Here is a 26,256-nt window from a genome sequence, read left to right as displayed (position 1 = left end):
TTATTTTTTCTAGCGAAATCTACTTTAAATTTGCTTAGCTCTTGAGTAATTTTTTGTCCGTTTTATTTCAAGCGTAACAGAAAATAATCATGTGAAATTCATATTTGCAGATTTCATTTAAGCAATGTGATCAGTAACAAACTGGCTCGGTCCGATAATGCCCAACATTTGATGTGATCAATGAAAAGATAACAGTTTGGCTAAACTCTAATCCGACGTGCTACCAGATAATGTATGTGATAATCTACTTCTATGTTATGGGTACTCACGAATGAATTCGTCTCATGTTACGAATAGATTTCATCATTCTAAATTGAATAACAGCATATTTTTCACTGATTTCTTTTTCCTTCTTTCTTCTACTTTCTTCTTTAATGCTTTCTCAAACGCTTTTTCCCAAGAAATGTCACAATGGCCATACTGGGAAATATGTCATGATTTGTATTTACATATGATATTATGTGGTGATCAAATGTGTGACGTCATATCTAGTAATATCACATGATCATCAGCAGTCATACATGATCCGTGTAAATGCTTCGAAAAAACTGTCAGCCGAGGGGAGGAGGGATGGGGGGGGGGAGGTTAAAATTAAATTTTTTTTGCATAAAGAGCCTTCCGTTTATTAGCGGTGATACGAAAATGCAGCTCAGAACAGAGTACCAGGACAAAAGGTTCTCCCCTCAAATTGCTAGAGCTACATATGATAATCTTCCTTATTATCAGGAAAAAAACAAACTGATTTCTTTGTAACTAAGAATGAACCTTTCAATAAAGAGCAGCATCTCGGCTGTGTTTCCTTTCTAAGTGTTCGGAACAATAGTATGTTTAAAGAAATGTTTTTTTTTGGTATTTTTAGAGGGCTGTTTATATTTCTTACATTTGCGCCTCCGCTGATCGCTGGCTCCTTCGACTTCCAGACCTGATCTCAGAAATGGCCTTCTTGGCTTCCTGGATTACTTCGTCCGTTTGCATCTGGAATATAAAAAGACAATATCAGTTTTTTTTTCATTTGAATAACCAAAGAAGTAATGAATCTATTTTACAAAGAGCTGTTTTGCCAAGACAATTGAAAAAAAAATTAATCATCTTTTTCAGAACCAATAAAAGATTGGAAGCTTTGTTTTATGCCTTTAGTGGTGTTGTCATGATGAAATAAAATGGCACGATACAAAACCCTCGTACCCCTTTCTTTATCCTAGTGTAGACCTCGACTTAGTCTAGACCTCACCTCGACTTATGAAAAGATTTTTTGAAAATCTAGTAAAAAAAGGCCAATATTGACTATAATTACAATCTCCATCACCTAATTTAAGTCAGTCAAGGTAATATCTTTTCATGGCTTAAGTTGGTCAAGGTAATATCTTTTCTGAGGTCTTTTCATAAGTCAAAGAAATAATCATTTTTTTTTATTTTTTTGATTTTTGTCATTTCGTTTCCTGAATACGCAAGCACTCATGTACAACACCAAAGCATCATTGTGACAAGCAGTCCAGTTTATTATTAAATAAAAATAAACTTTACCAGAAAACCGTTAATTCTGATAAATGGACTTGTTAGAATAGCTCCAACAAACAGCTTTGGATATGCTTACTGTTTGAGAGTTTAGTGTTTGAATCGTTCATGATTTTTGATAGCCAGAAAAATTTGATGTTCAGTTTAAGAGATGCCTTTTTTCTTACAACTTCTTCAATGGAGAGAAATTAAAGAGCCATACCCGTTGATTACGTTATATGAAATAGCCAACTCTTTCCAAATTCGGCTCGACCAAAAGTCCAGCCTTAGTTTTGGGTCGAGCTAAAGTCCAATTGCAGAAATTTTAGCATAAAATCAAAAACTTGAAGTCAGATAAACTTCAGATTAAACCAAGCTGAATTTTTTTCTTGGATCTATTCAGGCAAGCATGGTTGATCTAAACGTTTAGGCTGACGTTTAAGCTTGACGAATTTTAGGCTGTCCAGATGAAAATCAGTGCATGACTCATCCAAATTTTATTCTGTGCAGACCAAATCCAGTCTATTTTTCAGTCTGAGAAGAAAAAATCAGAAACAGTTTCTGAAATTTAAATTTATCAAGCTATAAAATGCCCTGTCCAGAATTTTAAAAAATCATAATGAGAATAGACTAATTAAGTACTGAATTTTAATTCGGGTCCACTCCGGGACCACTCTTTGGTCAAACACGAGGTTTTCGTAAATCCAAGCCTCGAGGAGTGTATTTTAAACTATTTACATCTTTAAAACTGAATGATGTACCCACTGAACAAGTGAAAACATTTAGGTGCTCAGTTTTTCAAAGACCTAAGCTGGGTTGGAAACGCCAATAAAAGATATAAGATTGTTTTAATCGCCTTAGTTGCACTCTAGCTTATTAAGGGAAACAAAAAGCGAAAAATTGGTTAAAAAAGAAGCAGTGCTGTGATGTGTCGCAGTTCGCAAATGCGTATAAACTCTCGTATATTAAAAATCTGACATATGGATGCTCCAAAGCTTCAAATTAGCGCAGCAAGTATAAATTTGAATTAACTGCAAGGTTACAAAGTTGGCCTATTAGAAAAAAGTTTACTGCAGATATTTTTGCACTTTGAGCTACACTCATAGCTAATAAGCTGTTCAATCGTTGATTGGAATTACGTTATTCAAATTGATCATATGACGAACCTAATTGTAACAAGCTCAATTGGTGATGATACGACGATCTATTTACAAATCAGTATTTTGATACTATTATTGCTCCTAGAAATTTTTTTGTTTATGCAGCCATCCTAACCTAAATTCAAGGTCAATCTCTAAAGAAGCAAAGTGGCAGGAATATATCTTTGGTCTAAGCAAACTTGTGGAGAACAGGAGGATTTCGTCTATAGAAACAAATAGCAAGCAAACAAAATAATGACGAAAAAAAAATTATTTGTTGTTTGTCATTGGTACACAGTTTGTGATGTGGTAACCCTCAAAATTTAACTTTTAGATAAATGGAAAATTTATTTCCAGACCATCAAATTCCAGTTGAGCGAGAGAAACAATGGGTCAAAATGGTAATGTTTGACATCGGGCTTACAGTCACTTATATCTAGAAACCATCGTACAAAAATTAAACGTGCATAATTGTTTCGTATTTTGCTTGTTCCAATCAATCAAAAACGAAATATTAAGATACCGATTAAGAGTTTCCTACATGCATTGCATTAATATTATTTTGTCTCATAATTAAACGCTTAATGTACATATTTAAAGCCAACATCACTGATGCCAAATTTTGTGGTACTGCTTCCACTTTTCGTTTTCAGCTGCTGTAAGACCAAAGCCAACTTCACCGCCGCGTTTGAAAAAAGTTTCAGCAAAGAAAACATAATTAAGGGGGATATAGGCGCCTAGTTTTCAATTGTTAAAGAGATAGACTACGTATTAGTTAAACGTAGACTACATTATACTAGCTTACATCAACGGTTTCTGCTCATAGGCAGGAAACTGTAGAAAAAATTGTGTCATTTGTGCAATCGTGGCGTGATGTGCTCTCTCTACATCTCCGACAAGTTGCAGAGTGGTTAGCGCGCGCATCAAGTGAATGCCTCATTTGCAAATTGGTACTTTATTTTGTTACCATTTTGTAATTGAGAGAGTCTTAGAACTTTCTAAGAGAATTGTATATCAAAAAATTGGTGCAGAAGCTTTCGACATCAAAACCAGCAATCAGAAAAGCGGCAGATGTTTCGAAACTAGATGAACTTGAAAAAACTGTATTTCAAAAATGTTCTGGAAAATTGTGAAGCGAACTTTCACTCGAAATCAGGGTGAACACCAATCTGGTCAAACTATCAACAGTTTTTGACAAATTCCTGGTTTTCACTTGAATTTTCTACAATCAGTTTTTTCAACCACAACGCTGAAGATTGAGCAACTGATCCGAGAGCAGTTTTTGGAGGGTTATTTACAAAATTGGGGTTAAACTTTTAATAACCATGTGCCTTTTTAGAACGCTTCGCTTAAAAGAAACTTACAAGAAAGAAGCAGAACTTGGTTATATCTCTATTATATACTTTTGGGGAGTATATATACACCGCTTGGTTTTTGGGTTTTTTCAAAGCTTCTCAATTAAACTTGTTTAATGAAAGCCCTCCTTTCTGTTCGTATGAGCTCTTAGTTAGATTTCTGCGTTTTTTTGAAGTAACTGTCTTAGTACGCATAAGTAGTTGAAGTTAGCTGGTGCAGGGTAACATTTGTTAGTATAGCTTTGGGTGCTTTGTAAGTTTATCAGGACAATAGGTCTTCAAGGAAATTAAAGTAACTTAGAGGGTTATTTTTCAAAACTTGTAGGAATTTGGAGGCTAAAGCCAAGAAACACCTTAGCTGAATTTTAAATTCCACAAATTGTGAAATCCAGTGCTACTTTTGCTGCGCTTATTATTGGACATGCCTGGTCTCATGAACAGTCCAAAATAGATCGGACAAAAAGCTCAAATGACACATTCACAGTTTGTCCCTATGAGGAGGAGATTAAATTTCTTCACGACTTTCTTGGTTTTACTTGATGAAGAGGTCCTAGCTTTGAGGTCCTTACATAGTTGACCAAGATATCGAAGACAGATTGTGTGTCATCTTAATACATGAATCTGTAAGAAAATTACGGATACCAAAAACTCTCTCAGCTACCCTAGCAAATTTTTTTTCACACAACTATTCAAAATAGCGAAATCAATATAGTACTATATTGATTTCACTATTTTGAATAGTTGTGTGAAAAAAATTAGCTAGGGTAGCTGGGAGAGTTTTTGGCATCTGTAATTTTCGTGCAGATTCATTTATCTAGATGACACACGACATGTGCTCAATATCTTGGGCGACTATGTAAGGAACTCAAAGCTAGGACCTCTTCCTCCAGCAAAACCAAGAAAGTCGTGAAGAACTTTAATCTTCTCATAGGTACACGTGTATCCACACAATGCTTACAGCAAAGTTAGCATCCCCTGGTCCCTCGTTGAGCTGTTGCATAAGTGCTTCCTTAGCATACGGAGAAAGGGTCTTCAGGTACTGCTCTTGCATGTCCTCATCCAGTTTGCGATAGTGCCTCGCCTCTAGTCTCGTATAGTCACGCATCTTGTGCTAAAATTACAAGAAGTACAAGAACCTTATCTAATGGGTCTTCAAGAATAAACCTAGAAAAATTGAGAACAGTCAAGACACAGTAATTCATCAAGTAAAAATGGCTTGTACACAGTGGCGGGGGGGGGGGGGGTTGGTTATAAATAATGCACCCACAAAGTTGAGCGGAAATTGACTACGTTTGGCTTCGTTCAGCTCATAATTCTTACGTTTTTTCTCTGAAGTTTCTTGTTCGGTATGTAGTAAGAGAAAATCTTGTTTTCGTTGTTTCCAAGTGTACAACATAAACGTCATCGTGGCTTTTTTTATTGAGAAGCTTTTAGCGAGTTATCAACATGAAGGGTAAAGTTGCCAACTTTATTAAATTTACCTAACCAAAATCACGACCAAATTTATTTAACTTATTTTCTATCAACTTTTTTAAAAACTTTTCCAGGGTTTCTTTTTTTCAGTTCGGGAACTATGCGCTAACCAGTTTTTCCATGTCGTCTAGGAATGTCTCCAACTGGTACAGAGCTTGTTCCGCTTCCTGTTCCGCCTCCTTCCGCCCATTTTCCGCCCTTTCCGCCTGCTCCAGCAATAGCTGTCTTTCCTACAAAAGCAGACGCACAGGCTAAGATATAAACACTTGAATGTTTTACGTTTTGAGTTTATATCTATGGCGATTATCTGTTATTGCGCGGTGATTAATAACTTAAAAATTTTCCGGTGACATATGCTCAGATTCAATGAAAAACTATGGAAAACCACCACCAAAGACGCTTAGGATAGAGGAAGTTTGATCTCACTGGAGAAAACGGTCTTATGAAGAATAGGGCTAATTTGACATTATGCCCAATTCTTAATTTATTCTCACTTGCCTCATATTCAGTCACTTGCTTCATAATTGTGATTGTTTAAAAATCCTTAAATTTCTTTTTTACCTTTTATTATTAGGGAATAACAGAAATTATGTAAACCCTTTTACGAACACTCGGAGTCATATATGGTCTGGCGTCATTAAATGACCTTGAACCAACTTTGTTCGATCGCCAGTTGCCATAAATGAATTTGTGAGGTTATTAGGACCCAGAGTTAGGTGCCATAGTAAATCATTTCTGAATCTGCAATATTATCAATAGAAAAACGTGATTTCAAGAACTGAAACAAGAAAGTTTTTTGAGTATAGTCAAATACAGTCTGTGCAGCGTATAGACTTGATTTAAACAAAATTTTGATTTGGCATTCAAGCGCACTTAAAACACCTTGATCGACACGTTACAGCTGCATATATCAGCATGCGCGAGCAAGATTCTTCTTACCAAGCTAACTTTCCCAGGTCACAATGTTTTCCGTTCTATACAGAGTTTTTACAGTATTAAGAAAAAGGCTGCCCAGAAGAAGAACTCAAGAATTCGATTGAGCATGATCAGCGTCTTTTCAGACATCCGAACTTTTTATTCTGATTTTTTGCCTGCGCAGAGTAAAAGGTGACATGATCCTTATATGGCCAGTGCCAAAATACAGAATTGATATTCCATGATTCAGTACTGATTTACTCTGAACCATTAGACCGGGGAGTCAATTATGACCTTGTACACTGAACTGGACGGCAAAACTAAGTTACCGGCCCCTCTTTTTAAGAAGTAAAAGTTCAGTTTTTGTGGCAAAAGTACTCCAAATTAAATCATAGACATTTTGAACACTTTTTTTACACCATTGACCCCCCTACAAATGTCGTCTTGCCCAGCTATGAAATTCAGATTAAACACAACTTTCACTTACCAGAAGTTCCAATGTATCGTTGATCAACCTCATCCAAGTTTCACAGTAACAAGGAAGTTGTATCAAAATGTGATGTTTTCACGTTTGTTTAACTATGGTTGAGTTTGTGATTGCGTTAAACATTACAGGGAGAAAAAAATGTGATTAAAATTTGATATCGAGAAAACTTTCTTTTTTTTGCAAGACTCTGGATGGAGTTGATCAATTTTACTTTGGGATATTAGGTTAGTTACCGTTATCTATTATCCGACTTTCAGATGTAGGCGGGATCACTGGCGTGAGGTATCAAAGGTGTAAAAAAACTTTTGCAAAATTTGATTACAAGTTGGAGTAATATTGCATCAGTAATTCAACATTTTCTTCGTGAAACTAGGGGGTGCTATTTTTCTTTTGACGTTCAGTATATTATTACCAGGAGTCATATATGACTATCTCTGAGTAACGAGACCTCGATGCGACATTTCACGACCAAGGGGGGGGGGGGTCATTTATGACCCTGTCTGAATACTGAGGCGTCAAAAATGAGAACCAAGCGCAAGACATGACCTTCTAAACCAACACTCGGAGTGATGAGTAAACAATTATGTTTACTGCAAATCATATTTTAACAGGTTTGGTGACAGAGAGTCAGTCAAATAAAACATTGCATCAGCATCGAATCGACAATTGTCTTCAAACTCTTATAATTACAAAAAATTATGTCAAAACTTTAGCATTAGAGAGAGTGATATGCGTTTAATATCGTTTGATTACGAGGAATTATATAAAAAATGACTTCATTAATAGGTCAGCTAAGCTGTAAATTTCGTTTTTGCAAAGTCTTAGGTTAATTTGCAAGTTTTTAGGAATCAAATATGACCTTTTGTGATTACCGATAACCACAATGAAATAATAATGGCTTCTTGGATCCGAAAAAAATGGCTTCTGTCTGATCTATTCTGTTCCGCTCCCCCGCCAAAATTTCTCGACACCAGCTTCAAATTATGCGTTATTATTTAGCTTATTGTCTTGGAAAAACATTGCATGTTTGACTACGGGGCGCAAAAATTATATGCCCACTTAGCTGGGTGAGACGAAAAAGAATAGATCCCCTCTGTCTAATGAGAGGTCATATTTGTTTTTGGCTCATTGATTAGGCTTTACAAAAATTCTATAATTAAGTATGACTTCTTGGAGTATTAGTTGGCTTTATATGATTATTGGAAGTCTATATAAATTGTCTTATTACAAAGAGCGATACCGGGGCTCAAGTATGATTTTGGGGTGTCACGGGGAGTTATATCTGATTGCTTTGTACGAGAGTCGAAAATAAGCATGTATTATTACCGGAAGTTGTTGATGAACTTGTATAGTTACCAAAAATCACACGTGACCTGTCATGTTTATTAGGATCATCATATTACATTGTATTTTTATTGGGAGCCATATAGAACTTTTCAAGATTTGTGGAACCAAATAAAATCTTGCATTGTTTCCGAGAGTCATGTTTCTGATTTGATTACTGACAGTCTTATGTAAACTTGCATGTTTATTAGGAGCTATCTATAAATTATATAAAAGGCAATCTTATATAACTCCAAGTAATAATCCAAAATCATACTTGAGTTCCTGAACTTTGTTTTTCTACAAGGTGCCATATTTGACCTAAATGGGTACCAGGTCCCATAGGGGACGCTGATCGAATTTCGGGATTCATGTATGAGTCTCTATGACTACATAGAATCAATCATGGCATAATATGATTACCAAGAATCTTTAATGGTATTGTTTGTTTACCGGTCCTAGTATTTGACCATTTTTAAGCTTAATTGGTAGGTAGTCTCGTATCATAAGTTGGAGCCAGAAAAACCTTGGATTACTGGATATCAATGTTGACATCGCTTGATTATCGGGATTCATATACGATCTTAGATGATTGCTGGGAATCATATATGTTTTAGATTGGTTACCGGCGGTTGTTTAAGATCTTGTACGGTTACCGCGACCATCGCATGAACCGTAATGCGGGAATTTAACGAAACAATTGTTGTGCAGTATCAACTTTAAAATGTTTAAACCTCTGATGTTATCTAGGTTTATGCACGATTCGCGCACAACCATACAAAAAACTTACTGTATTAAAACATATAGTGTGTTATGGAATCTTTGTTTCATCTGGGCATAAATAATGGGTTTTGTCAAACAAATAATGGAACTTGAAGCACTACCCAATTTAATTAAATCAAAGACGGCTTCCGTAAAAAAGATAATGAAATTATTTTTCAATAAACAAATTTAAAGCAATCATCATAGGTTTGATTACTTTTTAAAGAAAAAAACATAGCTGGCAGATTGCCAGAAAATAGCCGCAATAGATTCGTAGATTGGCAGTCTAAAAAAAACAGTAAAAAAGACAGACCAAAAAAATTCGTCTTATCATTGAAGGCTGATCTGTTATATTTTGATTAAAAATCTGTATAAGTTATTGCTGCCTCTATTAGCTGATCTCAAATAACCTTCATTTAGAGTGATACACACCCATTTGACCTTATCTCTTTGAATTAAAGTAAATAAAAGTCAATTTCAAAGTAAGGAAGTCATTTTTGAGAGTGAGGTAAGTCAAGTGTGACCAAAAATTTAATCACGCACATGAACAAAAAAACTCGCTCCACTAAGAGCGAAAAATGACGTCACACATGCAATTCAGTTGAAATTGCATGAACGAATGAACAAAAATGGCTGTGACGTCATATGGTCGTAACAAAAATCATGACGACGAAATAAAAAAAAAAACCAAGAGAAGGCCAATAATAGCCTCAGCTATCGCTGTGCGGCTATTAAAAACATTACTAGGCTTGGTTATTATTTGATGATTCGATGATTAACCAAAATAACTAAAATAATAACGGCTTCTCTACCAGGTTAGACCTTTTAACATATCTTACCAGTAAAAACAGATTTATTTATTTAATTCAGGAAATAACTAATTAATATACACTACCAAGTTGTATATTAAGGATATTGTAAATGTATACACTCGGAATTTAAGCGTTTTTAATTAAGAGCAGAAACACTTCATAATGAGTTCGCCAATCAATTTATGTTTATATAGTTACGCTGATGATGGTAATAAGAGAAGGAAGAACAGTACTTACAGCATTCCACTGTTTCTCCATTTCGTAGAACTTGGCACTCAGTTGCTTCTCCAGATCTTTGCTAGATTCGACCTTCTCCTCCAATTGGGTTATGTGGGACATGGCCTTAATGACAAGAGGTCCTTCACATATCATTTCACAGATAATTTCAAATAAATGTAAAATATTACAAAAAACTATTTCATAAAATAATTGTTTGAATCGCAAAAAGTTACATTTCTGTTTTCTTTCAATATACAAAGTTTTCTGGTTTCGCTCAAGAGATAATAAAGAATAACATATAATTTTTTAAGCGATTAAAATTTGGGTTTTTGATATCATGATTCATAATTTGAAAACGAATTGAGTTTTAATTTGACATCAGATAAAAAATTTCATATCATTTGATTCATAAATAGATCGGAAAGAAAAAACATTATAGTTAATTGTACTATAATTGTGCTAATTCAGTAATCAAATGTCCTATAATTATCAGGGAAAAATTTTTTCCCAGATAGAAAACCAAAAACACCTATCCGTGGAAGAAATTTCAAGCTTTTTGGAGATATTTAGTCAAATGGTGCAAAACAAAATATTGTGCCCGGATAAATAACATAAAATACGGCTTAAAATTTGTAAATAAATAAAAAGTGCAAAATTTGCTGAAATCCGATCTCAACAATTGGATAAGAAGTGTTAAATACATCGCTTAAATATCTAATCCTGACATAAACTGTGTTTTATTGCAGCCTCCATATAACACCTCACTTCCCAATTTTTTTCACGTGGGAAAAACCAATCTACAATTCTGCTGTGGATCTGTTCTTTTTAATCAATATTTGATCACACCTTCCACACCTGCGCACAAGAGTGACAGCTCAAATTAGGAAATTTTCATATTTTTTGAGGTTTGACGTAAAGTTTTTGGTAATAATGAAAAATAAATTATTTAAATATTATTTTGAAGGAATTCTGTTTGCAGTAAATTGTTTCTGCTTTAAACTTTTGAATATAAAAATTAAATTTTGCACTGTATTTGTAAAAGGAACAACGTGCTTTTGTTTCCATAAAAACGCTGAATAAAAAATGAAAGAAAAAGGTGATTCCGTTTGAAAAAGAATTTCGGCAGTTTTCTTTATTCACAATTGCGCCTTGTTCTTTTACTTTAGCATCGCCATTTTGGCTCCAATGAAAACTGTAACATTACTTCATGAGAGTGTTTCAAGTGAGCTAGTTTACAAAATTCATTCTTGAGGGTGTTGAGAAAGATTTTTTTCATCTTTATTTCAAGATAGAGAAAAATTGTTTGGATAATCATATAGTCTTTACCAACTCTATTTAGGATGTAAAACAGTTTTACGACAATATTTTTATTCGAATTGTAAAAAGTCATAAAGTTCTAAAAATTTATAAACAAATCCTTGAAGAGCTAAATAAGGAATTAAATAAAACATAGAAGCTATTAGTACTCCAGACATTTGTGATCAACTAGAATCGGGGGTTTCTGCGATTTCCATTCATATTTTGAGTTGTTAACGGAAACTCAAAAGCAAAATAGTTGTGGAATTTCTCGGACATTTCCAGCATAACAAGAATGTTATACATCATAGATGAACAATTACCTCTTGGGGAATAGTTTAGTATAAAGTAATACAATAATACCCTGTGAAATAGCTAGCGGACATAAAATTCTCAAAAGCTAACTCCAAAAACGTAATATCTCGACAGATTTGAAATCGATGAAGTCAAGTGGCCTGAGTAAAACTTTCGTTGTCATAAATGGGAGAGGAGCTGTGGCCCCTAACCAAAGGTTAGTCTCAAAGTAAATCACTGCTGAATCACCATTATTGACAATCACTTGTACTCTTAAAAGAGTAGTTAGTCTAAAGTTCAATTAGTGGAACAGATACAAATATATTGTCAACGTAACAATCGTCAGACCACTTAGCGAACGCTTCACTTAGATTCATCATAAAAAAGCTGAAAAGTTGAAACTAATTTTCAATAAATAAATTTTGCTGGTTCAATACTGAAACGCTCCCGAAATACACGCAAGAATTTTTAGTAAAAAAATGATTTTGTTTCAACTTTTATCAATTGTTTTGAATGAAATCTTGAGCAGAGCAGTTCAAAAACAGTCAAAGTGTCCGAAATATGAATGCACAGTAGGCCATGTTGTTTGAACCGTTGTAAAAATTTTTCATTGTGTTCAAAATTGGAACAATTTACCCAAATCACTTAAATCTATGAGAAAAACCGCTGTTTTAGGACAAAGTGAAACCATTAAAAGAATCTGACTTCATGAAACCTTCCAATTAAATTGCAGAATGGTAGTTTTTAGAGCTGTTTTTAATTTTCGAGTTCTGAAGGAAACAAACTAATTGCAAGAACGTCAATTCTGTTTCCGCTTTTAACATATAGTGCTCGAGCAAATTTCATTTTTTCATTTGTTCCAATTATGTTTACCATTTCGGTTATATTTTTAAATTTTGTGTTCATTAAAAAGTTGGTTACTTTTACCTACCAGTTTTCTATATTGGTTGTATCGTGCTCTCAGCTCATCATCGGCCACACTCGACTGAAAAATGAACAATTTGTGAACAAATGATCAACATTTGAACTACTATAGCGATGTTATCACACGCGTTTCTCAAGCCAAACAGTCAAATTTAATCAGAATCAACCAGGTTATATTAATATGTTAAGATAGATTATAAGGTGATTTAGCCAATCGGGGTTCGCCAATTGTGTCTTTCGAGTTTGTTTGGTGTTAATCAACAGACCAAATTTGATCGCCTGAAAATAACACAACACAAACATCAACACACCGTAAATAAATTACAAACACAACTAATAAGCTTAGTGCCTTTTTTGAAATTAACAAAAACAAACAAATAACAACCTCAAAAAAAGTATTCATTTGTGGTTCATTTTACCTAGTTTCGAAAGAGATCTCGACCTGTTATTAACAATGATCTCTCAATAACTTTGTACAGTTTTTTATACATTTGTAAGAAAATTATTTAAACATAGATTGGTAGAATTAGCACCAGAATGTGGCTTCGTTTCAAATGTGGTTTTAAACTATTTTCTGTGAAATATTAGGAAAAAACTGATGCGTTCTGAACAAATAAACAGCAAGACACACTACAAAATTTCACACCTTTATGTTACGTAATTTCACCTGATCTTGATGGAAGATTTTCTGCGCGAGCTTCAATTTTCTCAGCTCAAATGTGTGGTTAGGGTCACCCATCTATTACCATAGGGAAAAATTACATACATTTGTATTAACTATCAAGATTGAAAAAAATACAAACTAAGATTCTCTTTTAAGAGCAAATTCTTGCTTAAAAATTACAATGATCTCATTTTCAGAACTTTTGATGTGTTCCTTATACTGACTGAGTGCTAATTGCAAGTCAAGTGTTTCATAATGATTAATATCAATTATCGGCTGATCAGACTTAGGTCAGTTCTGTTTTCAGAATTGCCATATTTAAACATTTCCTTCATTTTTACAAATGAAAAACCATATCCTTTATGCGACACTTTTCTCTCGAACTTTTTGCCAAACAGAATAGCTAAAAAATGCTTCGGAATATTACCCTAAAGAGTGTGTTTCCATATAAAAATGTCACATTTTCAATCAATTTCAGGTAAAAATTCAGGCAGATGAAATGTTCGGGCACTTTTAGCCGTTTTTCAGGAATACTTAACTAAAGTTCCCTTCGAATAAATCTGCTGGAAGCAATCCGGTATTTTGGTATTTTCAAGTTTTTTTCATGAAATTTTCGCAGAAAATTGTTTTTATAAAGAGCACATTTTAAGTTTAATTCTTTTAGATTTTTTGTACAGAATGTTGTTCACCTTTTCGCCATAAACAGCAAGTGGTTCTTCGTTGAAGAGAGCTTTCTTTGTCTCAATTGAGTTTCTGATTTCAGCCTGCATGTTTTTGTACAGATCCTTGCGTACTCCATACATTCCTCGTCCCCCATACTTGACATCTGAGTCAATGCTGCTCTCTGTGCCCTTCTTGGCCCCGTTGGGTTCTACCGTGACCTAACAACATTAATTATACTGTTAGAGGGGTCTTGAAAATTGAATCATAATGGCTAAAGTTTGTTAATGCTTCTTAAGAGTCTTAAGCAATTTTCCTGGAATGATTTTGAAGTGATGTATGTATACTTTAGTTAACATTTGTTAATATTGTCATTATAAGTTATTCGATCAATTAAATACTTATTACTGCTCAGCCACAGAATTCTTTTCTCAGGCAACTCAGAGATGATTGTTTCAACCCACTTTAGTGGGGGGAGGAAATATATAGTAAGATGGGTTTTTTGTTCAGTCAATCTTGGCCGATCGATATAAATTTTTTGATTTTCGCTTTTTACAGGGAGTTATCGAGGTTTAAAGTATTGAGAATAGTAGACGATATTCCATTGTTTTTAATCACATTTTCCGTATTTTTGACCCAATTTTTCGCCAATTTTGCTTAAATATACCAAAATTGTTAACTGTGGTCTAATTGATTTTATAATTAAAGACAAAGGAGGGTTGCTGAATTGTTCGATCAAGTTTTTTTTTTACTAGAATTTACGCTAAATTTTTCAAAGTTCAAACTTTTTCGTCAAAATAGGACCAAATATGCTTTTTTAGCGCACTTTCTTTATATTTGCTGGAAGTAGACAAATTAAGATTGCGGTCATATCTTTGTATGCTAAAAGAGAGCTAGCTGTACTCCCGGTGGCTATAAGAGTCTTCTGGAATTATTAATATGCCACTTTTGTCAAATTTAAGCTCAATAATTATACAAAATTCTTTGTTTATTTTTGATTTACAGAAAATTTTTGTTCGAAAATTGACCTGTTTTGCAATTTGAACAAAGTGGGTGTCTTTTTAGGATTGCATCCATATCAGGGCTGATCTTGATCTCACCATGGTGGGTCCTTATTGTAAAAATTTGTATATTTAAAAGGGGTTTCTTTTGGTTATCATTTTTTTGCACTAATTTTTATAAGGAAGACTCGTTGATGTTAGGATAAAAATCAAGTGATTGTTTGCAGGTCTTGCGGAAAAAATTAGATAATTATAGTGCCTAGAACACTGTGGTATCGTAAAAATATTTGCGAAACTTTGACTTCTGCCTGTATTTGTTATTATTTTGTAGTCTTGTGAAACAGTCTCATTAAATCATTAAAAACAAACCCTATTGGATTCCTCGGGTAGTGCAACTTAATCAAAATTTTTTTGTTGTAATCTTATATCTATTATGACTATCATAATATTTGTTCTCAAAAACATATTTCAAATTTTTCTTCGCCATTTTCTTTAAATCGTTTTTCTGTGCATTTTTAGCTTATTCTCTGTGAAGACAGGTCAGAATTCGCTTCCATTGAGCTATAGTTTATATTCTATTACGGTTTAAGTTTCAATCAATTGTTTTTTGGCTTTGTTACAACAGTTACTACGAGATTTCATAATATGTTTGAGATTTATATACGTTTTATACATTTTAAAGGAATTTTGTTTTCTTTTAAGATTATAACATTAATGACAGGTTCCATGGGCTTAATAAATTTTTACTATTTAACATTTTTTATGCTCTTAGTGACCAGTTTATGGTTTTAACGGCTTCACTGACAATTTTGCGCACAGTTTAACTGAAGTTTTTGTTTTTGCCGTTATTTCTACTTCTTTTTGTAGTCGTATGACGTAAATTGGATAATGAAAGGTCTCAATTGCTTCCTATGGAGATTTAAATGAAAATTATGGTAATTTCAGTTATTATCTAATGATATTAATTACATTAAAATTAATTGTTTTTAAAAATAGATACGTGTTTTTTAACTTCGCACCTTTTTGCTGTTTTTTGTCGACCTGCTACCCAGTCGCATTGACGACAGGTTCCATATCTTTATTAATGAAGCACAGGATAGTTTGTTTTCTTTCGTTTTTTTTTGGATGCGAGTTTTCTTTTGTTTTAATTTTTTATTTATAGACATCAAGTTTTGTTCGTAATTAATGTTTGTTATTTGATTTTTATTATTGTCTTTTCTTGTTGTCCCATTAGCAACAAATTTCATCTGCCGTCTAGTTTGGCATTATTGTATTCCACTGATGAGTTACTGAACGATTAGTATTTTTTTGAAAGTTTGCCATTTCTTCATTATTTGGCAGCCAAGAATAAGTCAAGAATGTGGATGAGTGGTGGGGTCGGAACATTATGTGCGTACGCACATTACCCAGCCTTCTTGGATGATCAATTATTTCAAAGATGATTTGATCAATTACATCAAATTGCACATTTTGCCCCTAAAAGTCAAGAATGTGGATGAGTGGTGGGGTCGGAACATTATGTGCGTACGCACATTACCCAGCCTTCTTGGATGATCAATTATTTCAAAGATGATTTGATCAATTACATCAAATTGCATATTTTGCCCCTAATTGTAGTATGACGGAATTTGTGATGGTGTCATAGGAATCGGAACAAAAATTGGTTGACAAGTGATTTGAAAAAAAAGGGTTTCAAGTTTGGCCGCCCATAAAATGGACAACATAGGTTGCATAAAAGTCATGAGAAATTTCCGTTTCATGATCCTGCTATTGTTATTAAGCTTCCATAAACAGTCCGTTTGGAGTAGTAAATAGAATGTTTGGGTAATAATTTCTTTCATTAAACTCATTAAACTAATTAATGCCTTTTTATGGTTGCCCGGGTCGAGGTTTTTGCTTAAAATTATGTAAAATGCGCTGAAAGCCGCTAAAACTAAACTTTCAACTTATTCAGCATATTCCTTACATAATTTCAGCATATTCAGCGCGTTTAGTTCAAAAATTTTTGCTCACATCTTGACGCGGGTGATAAGTTCTCACAGAAACAATGGCGTTTTATGACTATTAATTTTTTGTTATAGCGGTCAAATTCGGAAAAAAAGTTCAGGTGATTCAGTAATCGATAACAGTGCACCGGATTATAATTTTAGACATCAAAATCAGTACCAATCTCGGCTCTAATTATGACATATTATGACTAACTATTTATGACTAACAATGCAAAAAGTGATAGCTAATGAATTAAACATTTAGTTCGCGGTGATGAAAAACATGAACCTTTAAAGGCATAGATGGTAATTTCGGGGGAGGAGCCACCGGAGATATGACGTCATCAGCCGTAGCTGCACTGATTGTGGACAGACCAGACGGTTCGGTGTGAAATTTGATAGTTGTTTCTCTGTTCAGCCTGCTCAAATCTGATTGGACGAGATCAGGAACTGGGTCGTGTTCCAATTGGCTGGCGTCGTCTTCTGCCATTGGTTGGCTGTTTATGCCAGTTTCAGCTTCCATTGTATCCGCGGTCGGGTTATGGTCTGCGATTGTGTCAACTGTATCCAGCTGCTCGTTTGCCTCAATAAAAGGTGCCTAAAAGGTATTAAATTAGTTTTAAGCTAAATTTTCATTAGTGTGTCGGGAATTACCCGGGAATTACCCGGGAATTGTTAAAAAAATTTTACTCTTTTACCTTTTCTCGGATCTTTTTCGTTTGTGCCCCCCAAGCTTAGTGGGTGCATATTATTTGCTCCCCCCCCCCCCCCAGACGCACGTGCTATAGTTTTACATGATGATTTTACTGTGTAATGGCACGTGCTCTGTAACTGGTGTTGAGCCCCCCCCCCCCCCCCCCCCCCCAGCTTAGTGAGCATAAATTTTTTATGACCCCCAGGCTCACGTGCTAATTTGCTAATTTCTTACATGCTATATAACAACATATAATTTGTAACTGGGGGTCATAAAAAACACTAACAGAATAGATCATTAATTCCTTTCGATGTACCCGTTCCAGGGGCGAATTACAAAATAGCAGTAAGCATCACAAGTTATTTAAAATCAAGAATACCCCCATCAATTTGGTCCATCCGGTGGCTCTAGTTTCATATCATAATCCCACGGGGTTAGCCATGGGGATAGTGAATTATATAAATATAATTAAAAATATATGGTATCAATAATTTCTTAGACAAACCTAGGTTAGTTTATTTTTCTATAACTTCAACTAAAGACTAAATTAATGGGTAAATAATGGCACTTTGTGTATTTCGTTCAAACACCGGTTTCAACAGTTGTTGTACTAACCTTTATAAACTTTAGAACTGCAATCGTAATTGAAGAACAACTGATTTGATATCTATGCAAGATCATTTGCTTCTATCAGTTGATCTTAAGTACAGTTAATTTTAACGCTTTTTTGGTATTTAGGCATTTGGTGTTTCGGCAATGGATTATCACCATTTGGTATTTTGGCCGTGGGTATTCTGGCATTGAGGCTTTTTCTCAGGGCACTAATTTTTTAAACTTACATGGTTGATGTCGTCTGCCGGCATTTCTCTCGAAACTGTTTTCTCAGTCACTGATTTGTCATCCACGGCAGTCACATCCCTCGATTTATCCATAATTCGGTCGCGGGAGGGTGATATACCACTCCTCTTATCAGTGGCTATTTTCTTCTTGGCAACCTAAATCAAAATTAGCAATAACCATCAACGCGCAATTAAGAAAGCCATTTGTAAGAGTGCCTAAACAAATTATTATATTTGGAATTTTTTTTTGAAATTTTTGTTCCTTTTTTCGTGGAATTTGTGGAATTTAGATCTTTTTTACTGCATGTAGCGGACTAATGTGAGCTGAATTGAAGCTGAGAGTTTCAAATTGTCTAAAGTTAGCTTTTTTGGTTCAGTTAGAACTTTTGATCATAATTTTGTAACAGATTTGAACTTTTTAGAGATTAATTTTTCATCAATTTGGATCAAATTTTTGCCCTAAATGGATTCCCGGGTCGAGACCGAACGGTTAACTTGTAAGAACTTGCAAGTTTCTTGCAAAAGGTGGTTAACTTGTAAGATTTTGCATGTTTCTTGCAAAAGACGGTTAACTTGTAAGAACTTGCAAGTCGAATGGTTAACTTGTAAGAACTTGTAATTCGAATGACTAACTTGTAAGTTTCTTGCAAGTTCGTTCCGGTCGAGCACAACTCTCATATGTTAATTTATTTTTACCTTCAGTCATTTGGCGTAGAAAGCGCGCGGGAGTTAAATGCACCGTTTTAATAACATAATACAATTTGACCTAAGTAGACAAAATGGTTACTTATTGAATTTTATCATTTCAAGAGAGCTCCTTTTGCAATTTTAAAAAACTGTAGATCTCAATTAGTTTCGTCACGATCGCTTTTTTAAAAAATTGTTCCCAAAATATTGACTTTCATTGAATTTTTAAATTCATATGTCAGTAATTTCTCAAAATTTATTGGTGGCCTTTCGTTTTTATACACTTTTTTATAATTTAATTCACATTTTTCCAAATTTTACTTTTTCCAAACATTCGTTTACATTCATGTCTGGTAATGTTTTATTTACGGTCTAGTGCGTATGAGTGTGTGTGTATGTGTGTGTGTGTATGTGCATGTGTATGTGTGCGGGTATGTGTGTGCGCGCGTAAGGGCCTTGTAAGTTGAATTGTTAACTTGTAAGAACTTGCAAGTCGAATGATTAACTTGTAAGAACTTGCAAGTTTTTGAAAAAAAACTTGCAAGGCGATGCATCGCCTTATAAAATTCTGCCAGAAACTTGCAAGTTCTTACAAGATAACCAATCGGCCTGGACCCGGGTTATTGTTAAGTGATCTTCTAAAGTTTTCTCTAATCGGCCTCATATTTTCCGAAATGCATTGTTTTCTCATATAGACCATCCGATCAAAAGATTTTTGTACGGTCCTAGCTATCAACCCAAATGATGAGATTTTATAGGATTTATTTTTTCAAATTGAAATTTTTCCCGTTTTCAATGCTTTTTTCTTAAATTTTTTATCCCCTCTTCGTGCAAGGGCAAAATAAACCTATTTTAATGCATCTTAAAAAATTTTTTTTAAAAATAAAAATTTTGACGTAGCAATCAAAAGATTGTCATTTCCGCGGAATCTTTTTCTGATCATTTTTCCAATTCCTTCAAACAATTCAAAATAAGTTCTTTTTATGCTTAGTCGCAGATCTTTTTATACTTTTTTGTATTTACAGTTAGTTCCATTTTTTTATGTTTTGAAAAAAATCATATAATTAATATAATATATTTAGTTCGCTGGAATAAAATCCTGGTTGAAAGTGGAAAAAATATATGAGAAAATTTCTTAACTCGTAATTTTGACCAATTTCCTCTGAAAATATATTGCTGTCATATTATTTTTTTTAAACCTTGCCAACTCTAGATTTTAAAAATTTAGCAATTTCCTGCAGTCTACGTTTAAAACTGTTTGCAGAAATCGGCCCTGAATTTTGGAACAAACTCCGAAAACCAACTTCTGTCCAAGTATTTTTTCTTTTGTACCAAATCACTGCAATGAAGCCTATTACAAATTTTTTTGAGCACTTGGAGCCATGGATAACTTGTTTTGAACCTTAAGTTTTCACCTGTCCACGACCATTTTTCTACACTAGATTAAAAAAAGCCGGTCTAAGAATTGGTTTTCTCTTCGTGCCCTTCAGGACCAAACAGAGATATATAAATTATTCATGAAAATTTAAAAATGGAAGTTTCACTATAATTATATTTAAATTATTTCACAATGACCTTGAAATTAATTTTCTCCTGCTGCAAGACACCAAAAGTCTAAATTACAAGTCAAGAGGGGAAAACGTCTAATAAATTACAAGCAGAAGCAGAGAAGAAAAAACTCCTCAGAAAAACTTAAACAATTTTCTAAAATTCGTATAAGTTTCTGGTTTTTGACTTGTTTACTATATTGCAAGATTAGGAGCAGTCATGTTTGACCATAGAGCCCTAAAGAAAGGAAAGAGAACATAACATTTATGAAGAATTGAAACGTTTTCTTTTTTTATTTTGTTCCGTTGAATTCAAATAACAAAAAAAATAAAACTTGAGAAGTCTGTATCAAAAGCTCTCATATACACTGTTGACATGATCTATGACACCATTAGTACTTTGTAAAAAAAGGTGTTTGTAGTTTTGGAGGATTGTTATTGTGGTGGTGGTGGTTGTGTGTGTGTTTGCGTCTTAATGCAAGAGAGAGAGAGAGAGAGAGAGAGAGAGAGAGAGAGAGAGAGAGAAAGAGAGAGAGAAAGAGGCGTGGAGAGGAGAGGAAACTTTTTAATTTTTTGATTTTCTTTTTAACTATAGTATTAAAGACTTTTCTAATGGTAGCGTTGTTATCGATCTAAGATGCGTAAAAAAAGCTTTAGATTTTGAAAGAAGAAAACGGCCTATAATACAATCACCGCATTACAAAATTTATTTTACCAGAACTTTTACTTACACGTCAGTACAGCTCGACAACAATACAATGATTTTGAAAAAATATCTAAAACTCAGGAGAAGCCTCCAGAAATTTACTTTATATTGTTCTTATTTCAGATTTTCTATTCCTCATATTTTTTAGTTTTGGTTAGCTCAAATTTAGAAAATTTTGATTTTTGAAACAAAATACCTTTGGACTCAAATTTTTTGTTCATCAGTTCATCATGCAGTTATGAAACTGTTAGCTTCTATTCGTTATGCGCTTAATTTATCGGACATTGCATGTTACCTTTTTGCGGGGCGCGACTTTTGCTTTTTGAAGTCGCTCAGTTTCCACAGCTTTGTTGTCAAGCTCTTCCACCAGTTGAGAGAAATTCTAAAAAGAGATAGAGTCTAAAACTCAAAGAAAAAGACCCTTTGGCGGAAAAGTGAATTAGAATCGTTGATAGAATGAGACATAAATCATTGTTTCGTCTAGCGAAAAAAAATAGAACATAATACTTAAATTAATTTAAATAAGTTGTGCAAAGACTCATAAAGTTTGTTGAAAAATGTTAAGTAAATTTTTGATCCAGGTATTGCAAACTTTTGACAGAAATCCGGTCATTCGATGACTTTACATAGAAATTGTACCTAATTGTAACTAACTTTACATAGAAATTGAAATAAGTTGGGGATTGTGCATAAATTTACCGGTAATTTCTCAGCAATTCTCACAAGAAAAAAACTTAATATAATCTAAGTGTTCACAAATACATGCAAAACTTTTGGAATATTTTCCCCTCAATTTTGGAGCCCGTGTTTTTGAGATGGAAAATTGGATATTCCTACCTTTGGTGACTCATCAGAGGAACTGATCTTGCGTTTAGAGCTAGCAAATTGGTCATACGAGAAGTCTCCGACAATGTCCTAAACAAACAAATGGGCTTAATTTTGCTGACTTCAGCGATGCCAGGGCTGAACCGAATTATAAATTTTAAGTTTGTAACCTGCATTTTGGCGTCTAGCTTGTTCGCAACCGCATCCAAATTCTTGGCTCTTTGTTCCTGGAAAAAACAGAAATTACATGGCTTGAGTTTCAACTGTGACGTCATTTTTTGGTTCACAAAAATGCTCATATATGATCATGTGAGTTCCAACGGTTATCTGATATCGGTTTCAACGCCCTTGACCTTGTCAGAACTTGTAGAAACTTCTGGAATATTCTGAATTAAAGATCTTGCAAGACTCTTGCAATTACAGTTCGGACGCTTATCTTGCAAGATCTTGCGAGAGAACCATTCGATTATGACTGCGGTAGTCAATTCGCTCTATAAACAAGCATTTTCTTAGCATCCGATTTTGTTATTCATGTGAACGAATTTAAATTTCACGCGATTATTATTTTTTTCATGCACTCTTCAACTTAAATTCAGTATTATAGGAACGTTTTTATTTTGTTCACTAGCAATCTGGCTAAATTTACTTGCCTCTTATAAATGCCAATTTTGATCAATTTAGACCAATTTTAAAATGAAAAAAAAAACATTGAGAAACTTTTTAATTTTTTATTACTCACGGCTTGGGCAAGTTGAATTTCATCCAATTCTTTCTGCTGTTTGAGAACATCTTCCGCATCCTCACTAATATCAGCTTCAACGTCCTTGACGTCATCAGAAACTGTAGAAACTTCTGGAATATTCTGAATTCCACCCTGGGGGGTTTTCTTTTCAAAAAGTGTATCTGGCACTTGGATGTTTCTGGGTTTCCTCGGGGTGAAGAAGACGTTGCCCCCACTTACTTCTGTCGAGTAGCGACCCAGATCCTGGTTAGTGGGAAAAGTTATTAGTCAGAAACAATTTGCTCGTTAGAAAGAACAAGAAGCAGAAATATAAGATTATTAGAAAACAATTTGGCAAATAGAGAAAAGAAAACAGCTCTGATAAAAAACAAACAAATTAAAAATAGTCTGCGGCTATTTTTGGTTTACTCTCTAGGACTAGGATTGAAGGTCAAAGTGTGCTTTTGCTTCGACGTTAACTGTGCAAGATTTCAGAACAAAATATTGAACGGTTATGCGTAATGTTGCAAGATCATTCAAGATTTACGTCGAGGCTAGACTAGTGCGGATATCACTGATTAAAAAAGTCTCTAGCTATGTCCTAAAGAAGCAGTTATAATCGAGTAACATTAGTTCAAGCATGAATATTAGTAATTTTAAACAGGAAGCGGGCAGTTATCTCATGGAGCGGGGAGGGGAGGGGGGTTTAGTAGGTGGATTTGGAGAGTACCAACCCAAGATTCTTCATCTCTAATGTCGAAAGGAGGGCCTATTTCATCCTCTGTGTACTAAACAGACATGCACACCTAACTAGATTTAGAAATCGAAAATCCAAACTAGATAATTTTATATTAGAGCGTTCATAAGATCACTATAGTTGCGTCTGCGATTTCGAGTTAATTTTTCTGTGTTTATTTGGGCTACAAGTCGTGTTCAAAGGTTTTCAATTGCAGCGACGGTTTCTCAATGACACAAATTTTTCAATATAAGTAGATCTCAAAATAAATGGAAACCAACTCAAAGTCAAAGGACAAATCTTGCAAAATTCTGGCTCACAATACCAGAAGGTTTCAAGATAGCCAGTCTTTCTGCCAGAATCTTGCAGGATAACCGTTTTTCTGTCAAAATCATATAGGATCAGAAATGTACTACGCTAATTGTCCGTGGTTTTCATTTTTTTTGCCAGAGTAATAAAAAATAGCTAGGTATCAACTGCAATGTCAAAATAAAGCAATTTGTAGAAATTTTTTTGATAACATAAATCGAGAGCGGCTTCTTAGCGGAAAGAAATGCAAATAGAAGGCAGTACCTGTTAGACGGTAATAGATTTTCTTAGAATTTAGTAATGAAAACATTCAAAACTTCTTTTAAAATTAAGCTGTTTTCCTTCAATTCAATTAATTTGATCAAAAAATAATGTTCAAGAGAAAGAATGAAATCCGCCAATCAATTAATAGCTCACATGGAATGAATTTTGATGCCGTTGCAAGAATCTTGCAAGATTACCATTTTTCTGACAGATCTTGCTGTATATCTCTTTCTGAAGGAGATTTAGCCATTTTAGGACATAACTTATATATTTTTTTAAAGCCAGAATCTTGCAAATTAACTAACCACTCTCGCTTGGGAAGGGTTGAACCAATAAACTAAATTCACTCTTTTCTAACGCATGCATGTAAATGCAGAGTTATAGCCCAAAAAATGCATCTCGATTTAATAAATGGAATCACACAACGTCACGTAAAAATGCTAATCTCACAATTAGTGACAGCTCACAATTAGTTCCCTCATTTTATGTCCAAGGAAGGTCAATTTTTTTCTAGCTATCAATTTATTTGAACATAATGCTGATTTAATTATTTTTGCCATTTACGTTTTTGATTGATTTGTTGTCAGTTGATCGTGTTGACAATATAGATTATTGCAGATTTGTATAGAATCTGAATAAAGCTGATTGTTCGCCTGGTACTGTTGTTGCTGTTGCTGGTTGTTTGGTGCGTTGTTCATTTTTGGTAATTGAACTAATTTTCGATGCAAAACCGAATGACAAGGAACAAAATATAGATGAGTTTAGAACAAAATATAGATCGGTGGTCGCCAATATAGAATCTGAATACTTAGTGTGGAGGTTTTACCCTATTCACAATTCCACAATTGTTCCTAGAATCTATCCTAGGAGAAAAAATACTGGACTGGATAGTAACTTCACAAACCTACCGCACTTAAATAGACTAAAGGGTTATACCAGGCCCTCGTTCAAACCCTAAAGAAAGTACCTTCAGTCGCTATAGAACTTTAGTAAGTTGCCAAAAAAATTTTGATATTAGAATATGTTTGTAATGCCTCTCTATGTAATATGATATTTTAGCTTCGAAGAAATGTTTTACCAAATGAAATAAATTGGTGACTCTAAGATTGAGAATTATACCAGGTCCTCAATTCACTTTGTAATTAATCGATCAACCAATATACGTAAAACAAAATAGTAGATGACGTGAAGAGCTCGTCGGTGTTCAATCCACAACCCAACCAGAAGAGTATTAACCAACTTGATGAAACGTTATGACATTGCCCATCAGATACATCAGGTTACTGCAGACCGTTTTAATTGTCTACTTGGTTCACCATTCCATACTACATAGGTTAAATTAACTTGCCACGTGATCGACAAGCAGGCAGCCTACCCTCAGAGTGGCTTCACTATACGGTCTGCGGGAAGGAGCTTGGCCAATTAATGCTCTCAGAAATCAATAGTCTTGATGTTGTCCTGGACTCGGTGCTGTCTTCCTTTTCCTTAACCTAACCTAACCTAAAAATTGATTGGTTTATCACTAATTTACTAGCCACCAAACTAAATTAAATCCAATTAATTGAAGCTAAAACTAAGTTTTTTGTTACTCAAAACTAAGTTTTTTGTTACTCAAAATTAGGAGAAACTCGAAACTAATTAACAACTTTCTAGTAATAATGAATACTAGGCTCCCGTTCTTGTAAAACAACTAGTTTATGTTCTAATGTTCCCAACTAGCCGAACGTTTAGTCTATTTTTACTAGATACATGTTTTAGTTTATACTAAGTTATAAGAAAAGTCTAGAAAATGAAGATAGTGGAAAATTTACAAAGTTAATTTAACGAAAACTATAGTTACCCGAAATTACCAATTTCAAACAATCTTTTACAACTTTCAGTACCACGACAGAGATCTGTTAACGCACTCATCGAATCAAGTTTACTCCGTAATTTCGATTATCACGACAATATAATTATTTTCAGACTGATTTCGGTAACATAAATTGGCTAAAATTGAGCCTTATATATGCTGCTGATCTATGTTTGGTATTGTATGATAGTTTAGTCTCATTTTTAACAAAAGTTCCGACTCTTTGTGTGAAAAATACCTTTCTGGGAAAAGTTTTCAGAAGGTCATTGA

The 26,256-nt window shown here is 34.1% G+C and overlaps 1 protein-coding gene across 1 annotated transcript in view; it reads right to left on the bottom strand.

Annotated features, from left to right (window-relative positions):
- LOC142357426 (uncharacterized) overlaps nt 1–23,531 on the bottom strand; it is a 34,660-nt gene extending 11,129 nt beyond the window's left edge. Inside the window, exons 1-14 of the mRNA XM_075409063.1 lie at nt 22,844–23,531; nt 22,275–22,331; nt 22,117–22,194; nt 21,575–21,661; nt 18,340–18,495; nt 17,096–17,404; nt 13,847–14,038; nt 13,161–13,232; nt 12,501–12,554; nt 9,998–10,102; nt 5,572–5,691; nt 4,947–5,099; nt 881–975; nt 270–308 (exon numbers count right to left, since the gene is read on the bottom strand). Of these exons, the coding sequence (XP_075265178.1) occupies nt 270–308; nt 881–975; nt 4,947–5,099; nt 5,572–5,691; nt 9,998–10,102; nt 12,501–12,554; nt 13,161–13,232; nt 13,847–14,038; nt 17,096–17,404; nt 18,340–18,495; nt 21,575–21,661; nt 22,117–22,194; nt 22,275–22,280 (1,466 nt within the window). The 5' untranslated portion in view covers nt 22,281–22,331; nt 22,844–23,531. The remainder of the gene's footprint in view (nt 1–269; nt 309–880; nt 976–4,946; nt 5,100–5,571; nt 5,692–9,997; nt 10,103–12,500; nt 12,555–13,160; nt 13,233–13,846; nt 14,039–17,095; nt 17,405–18,339; nt 18,496–21,574; nt 21,662–22,116; nt 22,195–22,274; nt 22,332–22,843) is intronic.
- Between the last annotated feature and the right edge of the window lie 2,725 nt (nt 23,532–26,256).

This window comes from Convolutriloba macropyga, unplaced genomic scaffold (assembly GCF_964194025.1).
Source record: "Convolutriloba macropyga unplaced genomic scaffold, txConMacr16.3 SCAFFOLD_1520, whole genome shotgun sequence".
Classification (NCBI taxonomy): Eukaryota; Metazoa; Xenacoelomorpha; order Acoela; family Convolutidae; genus Convolutriloba; species Convolutriloba macropyga.
This window is presented reverse-complemented; position numbering and strand designations above follow the sequence as displayed.